Genomic DNA, 19,657 nt, shown 5'->3' with positions numbered 1-19,657 from the left:
GTAATCTCAAACACCCCTTGAATTTACCATAAATTCATTATTGAATTTGAAGTAAAATACTTCTTAAAAAAATTATTTTTTAAACCAATAAATGAAATTAACAAAATTTTAAACAATGGGGACCAAAGTGTAATATTGTAGAATTTCAAAGCAAAAATAAATTTATTACCAATGAATCGAAGCGTAATTGTATAATAAATTTCAATAAAAAAAAGGATAAAATTTCAAGACCTAAACAGTAATTTAACTTGTATAAATAAATTTTAGTCTTCCAATATTTATTGATGGAACGTTTGTTCGAAGCCATCCTTCTCTTCCCTTTTTTATTTTTTTCTTTCGACCACCAAACCTTTCAATGGGCATATGGCCGTAGAATTATTTTAAAAATATTTTTATAAAATTTTAAATTTTTTATATATTAATATTAAAAATAAATTTAAAACATAAATAATTTAAATTCATTTCAAGCAAACTTTTTTTAAAATAAATACCTTCCATCTTAATACTAAATAAGCTTTCAATAAATATTAAAGACTAACACAGAAATAAACTCTTCGATATTGGTTGAAATTACGATGATAGATATTTTTTAAAATATTTTTTATTTATTAAAATATTAAAAAAATATTTTTTAAAAAAATATTTTTAATATAAATAATTAAAATCATCCAAAAATAAAATAAAAATTAATTTGAATTGAAAATTTTCAAAAGATTTTCCTTATTGCAAAAACATACTCTTAAAAGTATTTGTTTTTATAATTCAAAAGTGTTTTTAAAAAAATTTAAAATTTTTATTTTTTTCTTTGTTTCAAATAAAAAAAATTTATATTTTCATAACATTTTCATATAATGATATCATAAATAATTTTTTAAAATAAAAAATATCAATTTAGTACATTTTTTAAAATAAAAAAACATTTTTAAAAACAATTCCTTCGATTTTTGGAATGTCAGTCATCTGAGCCATTGAGAAATACTTCTTCCATTTGGAATCCATTGCTGGACCGTCATCTCTTAAGTCCAGCCACGCAGGTTGGCAGCCACCTAGCATCTGGGAAGCACAGCCCAAAAGTGTCGTCCTCCAGTCCACATAATAGCCATACATTCAATTTGTTGCCTGATTCTTCTCCGCCGAAAGAACCTCCTTCAGCCAGTATAACCATTATTCACTGGGGGGGGGTGGTTCAAATTTGGAAGACAAAGTTCTTCCACGAAAAATTTGAACTACAAAGAACTGTAAGAGAACCTATATTATAAAGGTATATCAATGATTGCCTATTACAAATGATTGCCTATTACAACTATTATAAACTTGTCCTTCGATTATTCTGCAAGTAAATTGCTGTCCCTAGACTATAGTGCGTTTTCTCCAACTGAGACAACGGCATACATTGGCAGAGGAGACCTAAGCTAAGCCTGTGCGAATCTTCAAGTGCCCTTGCCATTTTTCCCCTCATCCCGAGCTTCTGAAAACAAAGTAATTTAATTCAGTGATATAATCTGGAAAAGGAAAATCTTTATTGCTGCTTGAAATAAAGACCTTGAGAAGTAGATACTAAAAGACTACAACAGCACGGAAATACCAAATACCCAATGGTTTTATGTTGATAATTACCGGGATGACCATTAGATCAATCATACAGATTAGTTGCTCGTAATTGAAGTAAAACGATATGAAAAACAACAGAAAGGTGGTGCTCACCAGTTATGACTGGATCTTCCATCTCTAAAAGTGACGGCCACGTGTTCAAAGAATTCTTTGCTAGCATCTGTAATTCAACATAAGCATAAGAATAAAAGATATAAACGTGTGGTAAAAAGCAGATTGTCCCAACATTGACCACAACATGTACTTCCAATTTTCAGTCCTATTTAAAAGGTCAGCATAACTGTACATTCAAAAACATTAGATGCATACTTCTTTGCCAACAGGTGCTTCTGTCCAAACATCAAATTTCTACATATTCTAAACTGAATTTGCAATATTGGGTTATGGATGAAATGGGACTACTTAATATGTTCCATAGCTTTGGCCCTGCAAATGTATGGGTTCAGACCATTCTAATCTTTTGTTATACACTCCTACATGATTTGCTAATTAGAAAAGCAAACAGGTTCATACACACTCGCTCATACACAAGACTTACCATGATTCATTGTTAGAGATGGATCTTTCTCATCCATGTATCCAATCACCTTTGCTGGCGTTCCTGCCACCATACTTGAAGATACCGAAACAAAAGGAAAATAAGCATGTCAGGCAGGCAGATACAATAATGAGAAAACTAATTCCATAAACTAGTAATATCTGATACAAATATAATAGAAATTCCCCATCCTACCTGTGTGGGGGGACATCTTTTAATACAAGAGAACCAGCAGCTATCATAGCGCCTTCACCTATTTTTATATTCCCAAGTATTATCACACATGCTCCAATTAGTGCACCATCACCTACTTTTGGATGGCGATCACCAATTTCTTTCCCTGTCCCTCCTAAAGTAACACCCTGCCAAACATCTTTGCTATTATGATTACGCAAATATGCAATCGCAAATAAACAAGGCGTCCCATGCACATTGTCCTTTACAGAATCCATTCCTCCATCTATTGAAACATTAAATCATCTTTATTAGTCAGACAAAATTTTCAATAAACGGTTTTATTATTCAGTGCAAGGCAACTAAAGCTTTTGAAACTTGGCAATGCTCGGAAAAAATTGTCCTCTAAAAAAGTGGTAACATAACCAAATCAAATTTACAAGTAAACCATATAAAATATCTTGACATTTCCCAAAAAATTTTACAGCAACTTATCAAGTAAGAAATCAAACAACATAAAAATAAGAGAAAAACTGTAAACAATAATCATGAAAATAAAATAGAAAGCTCTCAGGAGAGTGGGAAAATTGGGGCTGTGTCTAGTAGCACAACTTAACAACACAATGCACCCAATTAAGCCAGGTACCAACATAATAGTACCCAGATTAATTCTTACATTAAATAACAGTAGAAGGGAAGGATCAGGGTGGCTTACATGCATCAATGAGACTCTGTTCCCAATGACAGCAGTTTCACCAACAACCACACCCGTCCCATGATCCAATAATATGCCCTCTCCAATTCTAGAAGCTGCCCAGTGAATGAAAAAGGTCAAATATTGGGCTTACAAGCAGTCAGAAACAATATCTTCATTATTTGATATGAATAAAAGGCACAAAACATCTTCCAAGAATAAATTCCTCTAGTAGTATGATTTATCAACAATTGCTTTTGCAGCAATGGAACATTAATATGCTGCTGAATATGCTAACATGCTTTCTATATAATTTCAAACAAAAGCATATCTCTCTCTTTAAGTAAAATTTCCCACCCTGATTTTTCCAGAATTAAGTAACAGGGTATTATAGAATACAATGACATGGAACATGCAATAAATAAATATATAAACATACCTGGATGTATGTCAATGCCAAAAACCTGGACAGATTAATTGTGAAATTATGAGAAGAAAAAAAGAAAAACACCACCCCATAAGAAAAATGGAAAGAAAAGAATAGTACAGGTTATCTTCCAACTACCTCACTGATTCGGCTTTGCAATGCCAAGGCCAGTACTTTCCGTCCTTGGTTCCACAAAACATGTGCTACTCTATAGGATTGCAGGGAATGGTATCCCTGTAAAAGAAACATAACATGCCACATGATGCTTGTATTGCCTATTTCAATTCAAGCACTTTACTTTCGCATCAGTGCATAAGCTAGGACTTTGACAGATTAAGGGTGAACGCATGCTACCCTTGTTTCCCAACTCCCAAAAAAGAAATATGATCAGTGGAAAAGCTTTAGCACAACAGTACCACTTGCAGCATCAAAACATGGAAAAAGTAATTACCTTGAGATGCAATAGAGCAGAACAATATGACAAACAGGCAGGATCTCGGTCTTTAAATGCCTACAGGAAGATTTTCATCGTGAAGATAAGATTCTTTATTCTTGTCAATCGAACACTGTGAGCACAGGCATGTATTCAGAGAATTTGATAAGTTACCTGCATATCTAGGCGAATAGAATGCTGAATACCTCTATCCTTCATTATTACATCAGAAATTGTATCCAATAATTGGGTTGCCAATAGAGTAGGATTTTGCAGCCGATTTGCGAGAACAAATGCCAGTGCTTGCTCTAGGCAATCATGCGACAAAATACTAGCATACAAAAAGCTACTCAAAATCGGTTCTTTTTCCGCCTGCAGTGTTTTATTGCATTTATATAAGTACAAAGTAGGAGCTTTTACTTTCGGGAAGAAAATGCTACTGCTGGACCTCAAAATAAAACATATTACATATTCATCCAACAAAATATTCTTGAGTACAGCACGAACAGCAGCGGACAGGAATTCCTTGTCTCCATGAATAATCACAAAAATAAAATCTTTACTGGCCATATTCTCCAAGGCTCCATTGAATTCTAAAATAACGCAAAGATAAACTGAAACAAACACAATTTCCCAAAATTGATTAAAATTGTTTCAATCCTTAATCTTTAAGGCAATCTCTCGTGTTCTCTCAATTTCTTCCACCGATCTTGTGAAGCAACTAAATCATCATTGCACTTAACAATAATTTAGACAGCTTAGAAACCAAAAATTAAAGACTCACCCACTTAGAAATACCAAAGCTCAAGCTTTTAGCAAGGATATGTGAAAGTTCAATATCCATTTTCAGACTTAACAAGCCAGTATCAAGATTAAGCATTTTCCAGTCTAATCCACTACCCAGCCACACAAGAATTTAACATAATTAATAAAAATAAAAAATAACTTTGAAACTGAACGTCAATAACCCGCCAAGAAAAAATCGTTGAAGAATCAAAAGAAACGAGTATTATGAATAAACCCGAAGGGTGGGGCGGTGTTACCTCTATCTTAGCCTCTTCTCTAACAGCATCCCAGAGGGGGTCTCTGGAATCAGCCGCCAATAAAACAGGGTCTGATTCAGGCTTCAAAAACCCCATTGCATAAACAGGAAAAACCTTCTCGAATGGAAAATTTGTAGAGTCTGAAGCAAAAGAATTTGTGGTTTCCTCTTCCTTCACTCCATCTTCTTTTCCTTCTTGGATAGATAATCGTTTAGATAGCATTGATGAAACCCAACTCTCATCGCTTAGACAAGCCATGGGAGAAGGAGAAGAAGCTGAAATCTAAACAAAGGGTGGTCGGTTTATTTTATTTTTTTTGAGAGAAATGAATGAAACAAAGGATTTATCGAAGGGAAAATAAAAATAAGGAGACGTTGAACGGAAGACAAGTGGAGTACAGTGGCCCTTTCAGCAGCCACCGCGTTGCTTTTTCATGTGTTGTTTTGTTTTGTCACGTGAGAGAGGGGGGGGAGGTTTTATGTCCGGTAATGGAAAAGAGGAGATGGTTATTATGGTCCAGTAATGTGACATGTGATGTTTTGTTGATCATCATATGTGGTGGTTGTTCTTTGCAGGCCAGCCAAGGATTCTGGCTTTCGTGTGTATTTCCATTTAACACCTCTCTCTAACTTAAAACCGTTGTTTCTCTTTCTTTTTTGCTTCTGGGATGAGGGTATTGAGTATTGACTGGCTATCTTCGTCTTCGGTTCAGTATTTTTTTAACAAAAATAAATAAATATAGAGGTTTTTTCAACTCATTTTTTGACATGAAAAAATCTTAGATGTAATTTTAAAAATCTATACAAATATTTAATTAAATATATTAAAAATTATTTATGTTAATAAATATATATAAAAAAATCATTAACAATAACTAAAAACTAAATTGAAAAAAATAATAAGATATCTAATCTCACACCATATATTATCTATTTAGTTGTATTTAATGGCTTTGTTATTATAATAATTTTTTATTTAATAAAATAATAGTAGAAATAGATATATACATAAAATTAATTAAAAAAATTAAAAAAAACCATCATGGAAGGTGCATGTTAGAAAAAATGATATCATTTTATATTAAAAAAAAAACAAATGATATTTTACAAAAGAATAAACTAGAAAGTTGAAAGATATAGGTGAATGTAAATATTTGATCTTAAAACATGCATTATAGACTTATTTGTATTTAATAACATTATTTTTTTAAAACTAATGTACTATTTAATAAATAAATAAAAAGCATAGGAAAGCAATTTAATAAAAGCAAAGGGAAAAAATTATTAAGGGCTACACGTAAAGATTGCCTATGAGGATTATAAAAAAAAAATATCAGAAGTGTATATGTAAACTAAGTAAAAACTATATCATATTTTTTGGAAAAAAAACATAAATTTTCATAAAAAAAATATTTAGTAAAAACTAAAACACTAAAAAATAAAATTAAAAAGAAACAAAAAAAAAAGGCATGGCCTCACTCACCTAAGTTGAGTTAATTTTAAAAAATAAGCACGTGATATGTTAACTACTTCTCTATGTAGCTCAATAGCTATGGTGGTTAAAAAATTTAAAAAATTAAATTTTTTTATAAATTTATTTTCAATTCATTTTTTATCTAAAAACACCCAAATAGTACATGTATTTTGATAAAGTCATGTGTAAATCAAATAACCCAAAATATTTTAAAACTTAGACAAATAATACTTGGATGAGATTCTTAGCATCGATTGAAACCCATTGATACCAAAACTAGGTTTTTTAAACTAAATCGGTTTCAACTAGAATTTTTTGTCTTTAATACAAAAATCTTGTGGTAGACAAAAGTAATAAAAATGAAGTTATGTGCCACAATTGAAATTTTAAAATGTTGAAGTGCTGAATGTTTATAATTTAAATGGACACCTTATTTCTCCTTGTATTAAACTTCTTTGTTGCAATTATGACACCCCTTAACATTGTTGCAATAATAATTTTGGGTATAAAATGATGCAAATCAAGAAAAATAAATGTTTAGGGTTAAATTTTTTTAAAAAAATAACGTGGATTACTTTAGTGAAAAAACTCATGTGTTTTAATGTTTTGTAGGGGTGAGCAAAAAAAAATTAAATCAAGAAAAATAAAAATAAATATATCATAACTCAATTCTAGGTTATTTTCTAAAAATTAATTTTTTTCAAAATAAAAATTAAAAAATAAAATTAAGGTTGGCAATGTGAAAAAAATAGATTAAAAAGGAAAAAAAACAGTAAAAAATCAAGCTGTAATTTTTGAAGGAAATTCAAAGCATAATTGTACCCCATTATGCCCCAAAATAGAGAAGAAATGCAAATTCAAGGTCAAGTTAAATGATTATTGAACAAATTTGCATAAAAATTAAGTCTAAGGACATAATTAATTTTTTAATAGGCCAATTTGATTTAATCATGGGCTAAATTGAATTTTAATTATTTTTAAGAATTAATTTGGGTCCAATTGAAGGATTTAATAAGTGCAAGTACTTAATTATACTTTAAATGAGTCAAATTAATTTTATTTGGTGAAAAATTAAGTTTGGGAGCCTAATTTGCTCTTAATTGAGAAAATTAGAATTTTAAAAGACTAAATTTATTTTTTACCAAGTTAATTGATTAAGATTAGGGCAAAATTGCAAGAAAATTACAGTTTTTGGGTCAATTATAGGTTAATTGATAAAATTCACAGCCAAGGACCAATCTGTAAAAAACGCCAAACTATAAGGGCTTCATTAACAAAAATCAGGGGTGAAATTAAAGAAAATGAAAGTTTAATGATCAATTCAGGGTTAAATTGACAAAATCCGAGACCAAGGACCATATTACAAAAGGTGTGTAAATACGACAGGGCCCTAACTGCATTAAATCAAACGTTTAGATCAATTAGGGGTTTAATTAAAAGCAATTCAAAGCTAAATGACTAAATTAAAAATTAATTAAAATCTCTAATTCATACCTAGAACGGCACCGTTTTAAGTGTATATATTAAAAAAAAAAAACAAACAAACGATGCGTTGTCTGGTCACTATTTATTATCTTGTTCATTTTTTTTTGAAAAGTTGGTCTAATTACTTATTTTGCATCTGTATTTAATGTACTTAACGTCCACCAAATTTGTCAAAACTTACACAAAAATAATTACCAGACATCCTTCTATATCTAGGTATGGTCTCCATTGGCTCACTGGCAAAAACATAGACGTGATACCTTTCTAAAGAGGTCAACTCAGGCAACATGTAGTTGTAATTTGATAGTGCACCATAATTATTTTGAATCAACGGTTGGAATCCTTCTTAACTGAATCAAGGGCTGTAAATTTTTTTTCCTGTGTAGAAAAGATCGCCCTCTTCCACTGCCTATAAATAGAGGTGGATTTCATGACCTGAGAAAAGAGAAAATTAGATCCAAAAATCACAAAAAAAAGTCTTCTCCTCAGTTTTTTTGCAACGAGTCCTTCTCTTCTTACTCTCTTCATCATAGCCTTCAGTCGCCACCATCACCCTCATCATTGGTCTTATTATCATCAGCTCCGCTATAGAAAGCCACCAACAGACCACCAAAAGCCACCGTGAACATTTCTCTCTCCTCTTTGCAATCCCTCATGTTTTTTTTTTTTTTGTTTTCTCTACCACTGACCGCTAACTTTTCCACTGTTTCTCGCAACGCACCACCCGAGCCATCAGGTCAACCTCCCAATCACGTCCGTGACCAGCTCCCAGTAGTCTTCTCCTCCGCCTGTCTACAACTTTTGCAACTATTTTGTTGCATGCAGAAAGTGAACAATAATTATTTATGTTTCTGCAAAAATAATTAACATGGGAGGTGGGTCGACTCGATTTAGCCTAGCCTATATGTATGGGTCGAGTCTGGCCCACCCCAAAAAGAGAAGAAAAAATATTACGAGCTAATGTTGGCCCACTTTTTTCCTTGGGCTGAGTCTGGTCCATTTATCTGGGCCGACCCAGCCCACACATTTTAAAAAATATTAAATTAATATGATACACACACACATACAAAAAATATTTTGTTGTTTTTGCTCTTTCAGCCTATAATTGGATATTGCAATTTCTTAATTTTAATTAAAAACCATTTATATTAATATACATATCATTTTTAGTCATTTTATTATCAAACTTTAATTTGAAAAGTATTTTTAATCAAATATATTAAACTATTTTTTATTCAACCTCAATTTCAACCATAATTTTAACCAAACATATATTTTATCAAACTAATATTAACTAAAATTATTTTTTATAAAATAATTATTTTTAAACCATAACCATAACAGTTAACACAATACAAAACAGACCTTTAAATGATTAAAATTTAGACATTTACTAGTTCAGGCAAATAAATTTAGATAACTTCATATAACTCAAGTAAGAATTGATTCTTTTATATATTTTTTTAATAAATTTAAAATTAATTTATAAATACTTAATCTCACATATTTTATTATACATTACATTCACTTGAATTATTTCTTAACTTTTTAATATAATATATATAGTCTATTTCCATATTAAGTATTTTTTAACTTTTTTATATGGAATAATTATGCATACAGTATACATCCAATTGTATTATTTTCTAATTTTTTATGGGTTAATTATATATAACTTATATCTAAATGGAATATTTCTTAATTTTTTCATGTAACTATTTATATATACACATCATATTTACATGAATTGTTTTTTGATTTTTTTATGTAAACATTGTTAATTCCTTTTTATATTTTTCTGGGTTTAGCTTGAATCAATGCGTGAGTTAAAATACAGTTTTTTATCCAGCCCAATTAAAAAATAAATTTAATAACCATAATAAAAGTTAAGAGCTCGAAAGAACAAAAAGTTGAGTTATTGTATAAAAAAAGTGGAAGGGTCAGGTAGGAAGGAGACTTGTAGGGGAAATGGCCTTGTACGTGCCCAAAAACCCGGCTAGAGACATCCTCAATTATTTTATCTTGCGAATCATTGCTTCTGAGATCACATACGCGTCTGCAGCTTGCTTTCCTGTCATCATATCATTTTGTGATTGCCCTCTGGTTCCCATGTGCTCCGGTGGTATTTTTTAAAAATAACTTTTAATTTATAATGCATTAAACAATATTTCTTTTCAAATTTTTTTAATGCTTGGGTTGCCTAGGAGAGATATGGTTATAATTGTTTTTAAAAATTATTTTATTATATTAAAATAATATTTTTTTATTTTAAAAAAATATTTTTAAAACATAGCACTTTAAAATAATTTTAAAATTTTAAAAAATATTAATTTAAAACAAATAAAAAATAATTTTTTTAATTTTTTAAAAATACTAAAAACAAAAGCTTCTGATACCTTAAAATTATAAAATATTTAAAAATATTAATTTAATATTTTTTTAAATAAAAAATATCCTTGAATCTATCCTAGTGTTAAACAATTACTTTGTCTTCATGGCGGGGGATGTGAAACGTGAACGTGATTGAAGGGAATATTCTTTCGCATGCCGTGTGAAGCCTGCGTCCCATGTCGAGGACTCGTGGCTGCTCATCAATCTCATCGAGCCATGCAATGCAATGATACATTAAGGATACCCTGATGTTTTGAAAAGCTATTTTAATAAAATAATATTTTAAATAGTATAAATATAGCTTATTTTACTGTATTTATTTTAATAAAAAAAAATTATTTGAAGAGCCATTTATATTGAAGTGAAAAAAATAAGTGTTTTATTATTTCTTAATATGTTTAATGTTATTTTTTTTCCACATGTTTACATTTAATTGGTCTATTTTTTTAGTGGTCCCACTTTATTGATTTTGGCTCTTTAAATAGATATATAGAAATAGCATTTGTGAGAGAGAAAAGACATTTTAGCATTTTGTTTAGCTTCCCTCTTGGAGTGTGCAGAACAAATAAAGAAAAGCTAAAATATTAATTTTTTTATTTTTAGCTATTCATTTGGCTTCTCCATTGGAGATGCTCTTAGGCAGCATTTAACTACCGCTAGGAAAAAAAAGGATATAAAAATGTATTTTATCAATGATACATGAATAAAAATATAAAAATAAATATATTTTTAAAAGTTATCTAGATTTAAATTGATATAAAAATAAAAATAATAATTATTATAATTTTAAACTTACTTCAAAAATCAATCTTGAATAAAACCCAGGTTACAAGTAAGGTTGGTCATTAACTTGTGTCAATATAAGGACAACAATAATTCCTCCCGTAATTTTAAAACCTAAATTAAGGATTGATTTGGAATAAGGTTACAAGTAAGGTTGGTCATTAACTTGTGTCAATATAAGGACAACAATAATTCCTCCTGTAATTTTAAAACCTAAATTAATGATTGATTTAGAATAAGATTCATGTCATGTGTTAGGAGAGTTAATCCAAATTGACTTGGATTACCATAAAATAAGAATGTTTTTTTATCAAAATTTTAAAACATGATTCGGGCATCAATTTGGAGCACAACATGGGTCAAGGATCGGGAAAGTCAATCCAGGATGACCCAGATCATTATAATAATAAAATTATTATTATCATAATTTTAAAATATAAGTTGAGAATCAACTAGGTAAGATTTAGGGCATGAGTGGAGAGGGTTAACATAAGTTAACTTAAGTCGATATATAGAAAAAAATAATTATTACTATTGTTTTAAAATCCAACTCAGGAGTTAACCCAATATAAAATTCAAGTTATTGGTAAGGAGGGTTAACTCGACTGACAAAAAAACATATCAAAACAACCTTGTTTTAACCATATTTTTTTTCTAAAAAATAATGAGCTTTTAACCTATGTTGTATATTGAATTGATCTATTTTTGATCGGATCAAATCAAGTCAATTATTCTTAAAAAAAAATATCAGTCCTAGCCCTGGCTTAACCAGTCAAGTCAATTATGGTTGTATAACATAGTTATTATAATATTATTAATTTCAATACTCAATATAAACTAAAGTAAAAGAAGTACTATCTAATTATTTTTAAAATATAAAATTTTAACAATAATATATATTAAGGGTAAAATATATTTTATTTTATTTTATTCACCATAATTAAATATGATACAAAGATAGTCACTTTATTTTATACATCACTACTAAATATAATTATATTTTAATCTCATTTTGAGATTATCGTATAAATCTTTTTTAGAATAAATTAACTAAAAAATATATTAAAATAAATTATTTTTAATTTATTTAATTTTTATAAGAGAATACTAAAAATAAAAATCAATTTAATATTTTTTAAACAATTTTTTTAAATTAAAAAACAAATGCGCTTTCAAACTAACCCTTAACCATTATTAATCATGGAACTTTACTAATAAATATTGCACGGTGCCCATTGGACCGATCCTACCTTTAATCGTGTACTAATAATATTATTACCATCAGATTTTGTACTGCCAGGCTCGCCAAAACTATTATCTTCTCCTATTTTCCATAATATTTTTCTTTAAAAAACAAATAATATAAATTGTTTATTTAGTGAGTCTTTGGTGACTGGGTGAAAGAGGTTTTTTAAGTGTTTTTTAATTAAAAATATATTAAAATAATATATATTTTAATTTTTAATATTAACACATTAAAATTAGGAAGAATATTAAATAAAAAAACAGTTTAAAAAACATTATAAAATAACTGGTTGTAAGGTGTCCCCGAAGACAGCTTTATAAGCAGCGCCACCCATTAAGCAGGTCCCACATCTTCGCCCGTCTATTGGCAGCGCTGAAACGAGCATCTGTACTTTCGTTTAAAAGAGAAAGACATAACACGACTAAGCCCGTGTGGTCCCCCCGTTTGGCGTTTGGTGCTATAAAAAACACCACGTCACAATAGTATTTTAAGAAAAAACAAAAAATAGCAGCAAAACTACTAGATAGGTACTCTGCCTTGCGCCATGTCACGGCCGATCAATTTTTTTAGGAATTTAAACCGGAGTTATTATGGGTTTTGTAATTACAGAACAAAGGTTATTAGATGTTCTCTGTCAGAAAGATAAATCATAGTTCCTTGGTCTCCTTTTCATTCCGAAATTGCTGCTGTTGTTGATGCTGCTAATGATGACATTCATATAATGCTGATTCTAAAACAAAAACCCCACTACAGTATTTATTTTATTTTTTATTTTTTATTACAGGTAACTAAAAAAAAACCTACGTATATAATCGAAAATTTAAAAATAAAAAAGGCAATAATTTACCCGACGCATTAGGTACCGAGACCCCGTTCCGAAGAAGAAGAAAATCTGAGCCAACCTTCAGTTTTATTGACCATAACTGAAAATTAAATTAAATTAAATCATGGAATGAGTCAGTCACTGAGGGACTCACCTCTCTCCTCCTTAATTTAATTTTCTCGACACATTTATGCCAATTTGCACCTCTGAGTAATCATTCAATACCAAAAACCCCTCCCTAAACCCGACCCGAACCCATGGCGAGACGCTCCTTACCCCTTCTTAAACACCTCCTGTCCTCCTCCCCCTCCTCCCCCTCCACCAGCCCCACCCTCCGCCGATCCGTAACCTATATGCCACGCCCTGGCGACGGGGAACCACGACCGGTAACCTTGATCCCCGGCGATGGAATCGGCCCTTTAGTCACCAACGCCGTCGAGCAAGTCATGGAAGCAATGCACGCGCCAGTCTATTTCGAGAAATACGACGTACATGGCGACATGATGAGAGTGCCACCGGAAGTGATGGAATCGATCAAGAAAAACAAAGTCTGCTTGAAAGGAGGTTTGACGACGCCTATGGGAGGAGGGGTTAGTTCATTGAACTTGCAATTGAGGAAGGATTTGGATTTGTATGCGTCGCTGGTGAACTGTTTTAATCTGCAAGGGTTGCCTACGCGACACCAAAATGTTGATATTGTTGTTATTAGGGAGAATACGGAGGGGGAGTATGCCGGCTTGGAGCATGAAGTGGTTCCTGGTGTTGTTGAGAGTCTCAAGGTATTTCCTTTTCCTTTTCTTTTTTTAATTGTTTGGGTCCCACATAGAGTGCGAAATGACGGGGTCGAAGATTCTGGATGATTTGGAATTAAAAATGATTGAATATATTGTTGCTGCTGATGTGATTATGGTTAAACTTTGGGATTTCGTGTGCTTTGCTATTACGTTGAAGAGTGTTTTTTAATTTAAAATGTTTTCATGATATTTTTTCAGATTTGTATTTTCATCTTGTACATTAGCATACTAAAATTATTAAAAAAAATCTGAAAGTATCAATTGAATGCGCGAAAGCATCTTGTATCGGAAAAATAAACACCAACACAAATATATATAAGTATTATTGTGGTTTGGTTTATGTTTTGATCGATTTTAGGGTGTTTGTGGGTCCCACGGAGGCTCCAAATCATGGGTGGAAAACTGAAATCTGGATGAATTGGTGTTAATTATTATTGAATATTTTTTTTTTTTGTTAATGAGATTATGGTTATATCCTGGGAATATGGAATTTTGGGTTGTGAGTTTTGAAATATGAATGAAACTGGGGTGATTAATTATGATTGCATATGTGTTATTGTTAATGTGATTATTATGATTGAAGCATGGGGAGTTCTTGTTACGCGTTCCTTTGTCCTAGCATGGTTCCACAATTTGCAAATTAAGAGCATGAGCGAATTGGTGCTAATTAGGATTGGAATGTAATTGTTTAGGTGATTATCATTAAAACTTGGAAGTCTCTGTTATATATGTCTTTGCTTTAATTTTGTTTATGGAATGAAATTGGTGTTAATTTTGATTGAATTTATGACATTTAAGTGACAATGGTTACATTCGTAAGTGTCTTTGCTTTTAATATTTAAGTGACCATGGTAAAGTGGGTGTGATTTAGCTGTCAAGCCTTCGTTTCTAATTAGTGAATACTTTAATGTTGATTGAGCATGGGTGGAAGTTATTTCAGTGTGTGGTTTTGAATTGGGAATTTGCTTTTCTAACATTTAGGACTTTTAAACTTGAAAGCTGTATTACTTTGCACTACAAATTCACTTTTGAACTATCACTGCAACTAGCACAATGTTCTTTTTCCACATCCATGAATGTGAAGTGAGGGACTATAAATACTCCCTCCTAATCATTTTTGGATAAATTCATGTTTCCCTATGTTTTGTAGATTCGTGCTTTGTGGTCAGAGACTTGAAAGCAGAATTGAAATACATGAACGAAAGATACCTTGTTATCCCATAATATCGCTTTAACTATGTAGTGTTTTTTTTTTAATTATTAAATTTGAACTGCGTGTTTATTTACAGAGCTAGTTTTCCCTTTACCTTGTTCGATTTTGCATTTTTTAGGGATTATTTTTGCATCACATTCTTACTAATTTGACAGGTGATAACAAAGTTCTGCTCAGAGCGCATTGCAAAATATGCTTTTGAGTATGCTTACCTGAATAACCGGAAGAAAGCGACTGCTGTGCACAAAGCAAACATTATGAAGCTCGCAGATGGTTTGTTCTTGGAATCTTGTAGGGAAGTTGCTACAAAATATCCTGGAATCAAATACAATGAAATTATCGTGGACAATTGCTGCATGCAACTTGTCTCGAAGCCTGAGCAATTTGATGTCATGGTATGGAATAAGCACCTGGAAAATTCTATATGTCACTTGCCTAGCTATATCTAATCAATTTCTGTTGATACTATAGCATCAACTGCATTACATCTGTTCACTTGCTTTCCGAGATTTGACTATTGCTATTCTGATTTTTGTTTTACTACATCTTCTAGTTAATACAATGCTGTTGGTTTTGAGTTTTCTTTTTTAATTTTTTTTCTGACTTTAGATTTTAAATTTAGATACCTAGTTTATAAACTTAGTCTTGTCTTTCTCCTGCGTCAACAAGTCTCGGATCTTTGGAGGCAACAGCAACAGCAGTAGTGGTCTGTGGAGCTCTGCTAGCTCCTCTTTCAAATCTCAATACTTCTCATTTTTCCCTTTCCTTTTCTGAAATAGTAATGGGGAAATAGATAACAATGGAGCATTCTTTAGCTGATACCACTGGATTTACAATTTGCAGGTGACGCCAAATCTTTATGGCAATCTCATTGCAAATACAGCTGCAGGTATTGCTGGTGGCTCTGGAGTCATGCCAGGAGGTAATTTGTTGATATATTTTGCCTCCTAACTTGTTACTTTATTGTAGTTTTATGTTCTGTTGGAATAACTGATGATGGAAAACACACAAGAAGTAGGTGATTGTGAAGCCAACTTGATGAATGATTATCATAGATTTCCCTGATCTAATGTCTATTTCAAGGTCATGAGCTCATCCAAATGGATTGCTTTAAGCCACCATAACATTGCTTGCTTTGTGAAATATTTGATAGAGGATCTCAACTAGGACAACATATATGAAAATAGGTGCTCTTTTCTGTGTAAAAAGTTTGGTGTTGGTGAATTTTAGTTGGTTTCTGCTTTTTTAAATTTACAGATAGCATTTGTGGATATTAAGTCAACACAATACTTGTATTCTTTTGATTATAAAATTGAAGGTTCATCTCGTGGTACTGGCTCCTTTGAGAGCCCAGTAGTGTTGGAGCATTTCAACGGGAGATTTGAGGTCATGAATTGAGCTATCAGTATATTGGGAATTCAGGACAGCAGTTAATGGCCCATGTTGGAATTTTTTTTTCCCTGTAGAATGTTGTGCTCAAAGTGACATTTGTGCGATAACCTTTGAACATTTGATGCTTCAAATGTTAAGATTATTCCCTACCAAGTCTGCTAATATGCCTAGATCTCTGGGTTGAATAAGTTTGCTGTTCACCAATCCTGGGTATCTTATGTCTTTGATGTAAAACTAGATGTTCACAACATCAGCACTCCTCTCCATAGCTAAATCCGTTCACATGATAATAAAAGTCCGGTGAATATATCTTATGCCTTTCATCTGATGATGCTAGAGACTAAGCGCTACTAGTTAGGCAAGCAGGCAAATGTTTATAGATGCACTGTAAAATTCTAATCCATTGAATTTGCATTGTGGATGGTGACTGCTACTGATAAACACATCTGTATGCATGCATATATTTTTGAGTGTGCGTCGGGTGGGGAGAGGGGGGTGGGCGGTTGATCCTTGGTGTGAATCTGGATCCTTGTTTGCCTTCATTCATTTTAAAACATCTCTTTGGTTATTAAACCACCCACCCTCCTCTCCTCCCTCTACATAAGAAAAGAAAGTTGGAGGAGAAAATTAATTCTTAGAAAGATTTTGTTCCACTTGCCCAAAGTTGTCTTTTTACATTCAGAATCACTGGGAATGCTAAGAATGAGAATCATTGTTGCAGGCAATGTTGGGGCTGATCATGCTATATTTGAGCAAGGCGCTTCAGCAGGAAACGTAGGAAATGAGAAGCTATTGGAACAGAAGACAGCAAACCCAGTTGCGCTGCTTCTCTCCTCTGCCATGATGCTAAGACATCTCCAGTTCCCTTCTTTTGCTGATCGATTAGAAACTGCAGTCAAACAGGTAATCTCAGAGGGCCGTTACCGAACAAAAGATCTAGGAGGATCCAGCACCACCCAAGAGGTTGTTGATGCAGTCATAGGCGCTTTAGATTGACTGGGTGCATACTCATTTAGCTGCTCCTCTCACTAAAACATTTGCTGGTGCTGCTCAGAAGTTTCACCTTCAAGTATTCTTTCTCACGCGTCTACATTTTTGGATTTTATGCCAACCACACTCAAAGTTTTATCTTTTATTTCTTACTTTTAATAAATCTCAATCCCATACGGTAAATGATGTTGCTATTTGAGTTATATACCTGTAAAGGCGAAAAGATGATCAGATTCTGTATTTGCTGCAGTCCTGAAGCCTAATTTGTATTATAATACCTGGAAGTCAAGACAACATTCCAGGGAAATCGAATTTGAATATGTTTGTCTACTTTTTACACTGATAAAGACCATTTTGTATGTGTCATAGTTGCACAAGGTTTTGAAGAGCTATCAAATTTATGGATATATGCAAGAAGCAACCCTTTTCTTCCTTGTGGTACTGTGTGTTTGATTTGAGGAATTTGTTAAATCTGGAATTCATTTCTAGTATTTGATATCTGCTGTGTATTTTGCATGTGGAATTCAGTATGACTGCGCTGGCAGGGGTTTTGCTAGTATATGTGCGGATTGAGTTGCCTGCCTCAATAGGGTCTCCTATCAATTGAGTCTGGTAACACAAATCATGTTCATTGAAACTCTGTGAGAAAATGGATTTATTTTTTTTCGCTGAAAATGAAAATACTTTTTTTATCTTTTTTTAAGCTTGCGTGCTGGCATAAAAGGTGGACGAAGTATGTTGCATCTTTATTCAACTAATTGAAGTATTAATCTCCATGTTTTCACAAGAATTTACTGGGTTTTTTTTGTTGAAAAATGAAGTGTTTCATCAATCAAAATCAAGAGATAGCCCCACAATACTAACAAGGATGCTTATCTGATTGCACAAACAGCCATATCAACGTCCATTGTTTGCATATAGTAGACAGATTAGGATTCAAAACAGCTTCTTGAAGAAGCTTGGATTTGCACAATCTACAACATGCTAGCTGGTAAAGACATTTCACTAATGTATCAGGAGAGATCACGGCACTTCCATGATTCCTCGCATTTCTCTGCTTCTATATACCGTGTATTGTAGCGTTCCATGCTATTCTCGTAATCATAGACTGAAAGTTGTCTTACGCAGCTGTTCTTTTGTCCATTTAAACTCTAATATCTAGCCACCAACAAGCTTAGAAAAGCCACATTTAAATTAGACAGTACACCAAACACATTTAAGAGTACAAGCAATTAAAATAAAAACAAAAAATTAAGGTGATCACGAAGCTCATCAGCAGCACTATAAATAAGACAATAACATTCATATATCTTTTCATAAAAAGTTTCCTTGTAGATAACATGTTAAGAACATAAGCTAGGATATAAAACCATGTCTATGAACGTGAAAGAATTTTGATAATTCATAAAAATCTCATGTAGGTTAAGAATATAATTCCTGAGTTGGATAATAAATTAATTAATAGATACTTAGTAATTTTATCTATTTTTTCTAACCAAGGTAGTTAATAGCTTATATTTAATACTTGAGGGGCCAAGGTTGCTTATGGTTAATACTTGTAAAAGTTCTTTGATGTTTAAATAAATATCTTTTTAGATAGAAAAAATACAATAATATTTTAGAGAAAAATACCTTGAAAATATATATACAATAGAAAATGAAGATTATAGACTTTTATTTTAAAAGTTTCATAGTGTATTTATAGTTTATAAGTCTTATTCTTTTATGAAGATAAGTGTTTGGAATATAATTTTATTTTAAAGTATTTAATAAGATATAAATATTTATTATATCTATATTAAAGTTTAATAAAAATACGGTGGATTCTTAAAAAAAATTTCTACATAAAAAGGTATAAAAAAATTATGGTTCAAAACATCATGATGGCTGAGCTATCCTTCTAAACTAAATCTAAAAAAAAAAGATTATTTTATTTAGCATGCCCAAAGAAGGTTGATTATTTTATTTGAGAATGAGGGGCGTACCATGAGAGGATAATCATTCTCTTATTCTGTTCCTACAGATTGAGATGTGCAGGCACCATAACGAGATATACAGGCACTGCATCTATTAATGAGAAATGTTAGTGCTTGTAGGTGATTGACAAAAAAGGTTGGCAAATAATAACCATTGACGATAAACATAAA

General features: G+C 31.6%; 2 protein-coding genes across 2 annotated transcripts; one reads left to right on the top strand and one right to left on the bottom strand.

Annotated features, from left to right (window-relative positions):
- Positions 1 to 1,182: 1,182 nt before the first annotated feature.
- LOC105124017 (serine acetyltransferase 2) lies at positions 1,183 to 5,426 on the bottom strand. Its single transcript, XM_011023840.1, has 10 exons — positions 4,921 to 5,426; positions 4,052 to 4,249; positions 3,896 to 3,955; positions 3,583 to 3,678; positions 3,457 to 3,481; positions 3,039 to 3,133; positions 2,345 to 2,511; positions 2,150 to 2,223; positions 1,705 to 1,771; positions 1,183 to 1,468 (listed from the first exon to the last, which is right to left on the bottom strand). Coding segments are annotated over exons 1-10 (1,041 nt in total). The 5' UTR covers positions 5,179 to 5,426; the 3' UTR covers positions 1,183 to 1,467.
- Positions 5,427 to 13,099: 7,673 nt separating this feature from the next.
- LOC105124016 (isocitrate dehydrogenase [NAD] regulatory subunit 1, mitochondrial-like) lies at positions 13,100 to 17,944 on the top strand. The gene is made up of 4 exons (XM_011023839.1): positions 13,100 to 13,900; positions 15,284 to 15,523; positions 15,972 to 16,050; positions 17,242 to 17,944. The coding sequence occupies exons 1-4, from the start codon at positions 13,379 to 13,381 to the stop codon at positions 17,514 to 17,516; spliced, it is 1,116 nt and encodes a 371-aa protein (XP_011022141.1). The 5' UTR covers positions 13,100 to 13,378; the 3' UTR covers positions 17,517 to 17,944.
- The last annotated feature ends 1,713 nt before the right edge of the window (positions 17,945 to 19,657 follow it).

Source organism: Populus euphratica, unplaced genomic scaffold, assembly GCF_000495115.2.
Source record: "Populus euphratica unplaced genomic scaffold, PopEup_1.0 scaffold12.1, whole genome shotgun sequence".
Classification (NCBI taxonomy): Eukaryota; Viridiplantae; Streptophyta; class Magnoliopsida; order Malpighiales; family Salicaceae; genus Populus; species Populus euphratica.
Note: the sequence above shows the minus strand (reverse complement) of the source record. Positions and strands in the feature narration are given on the sequence as shown.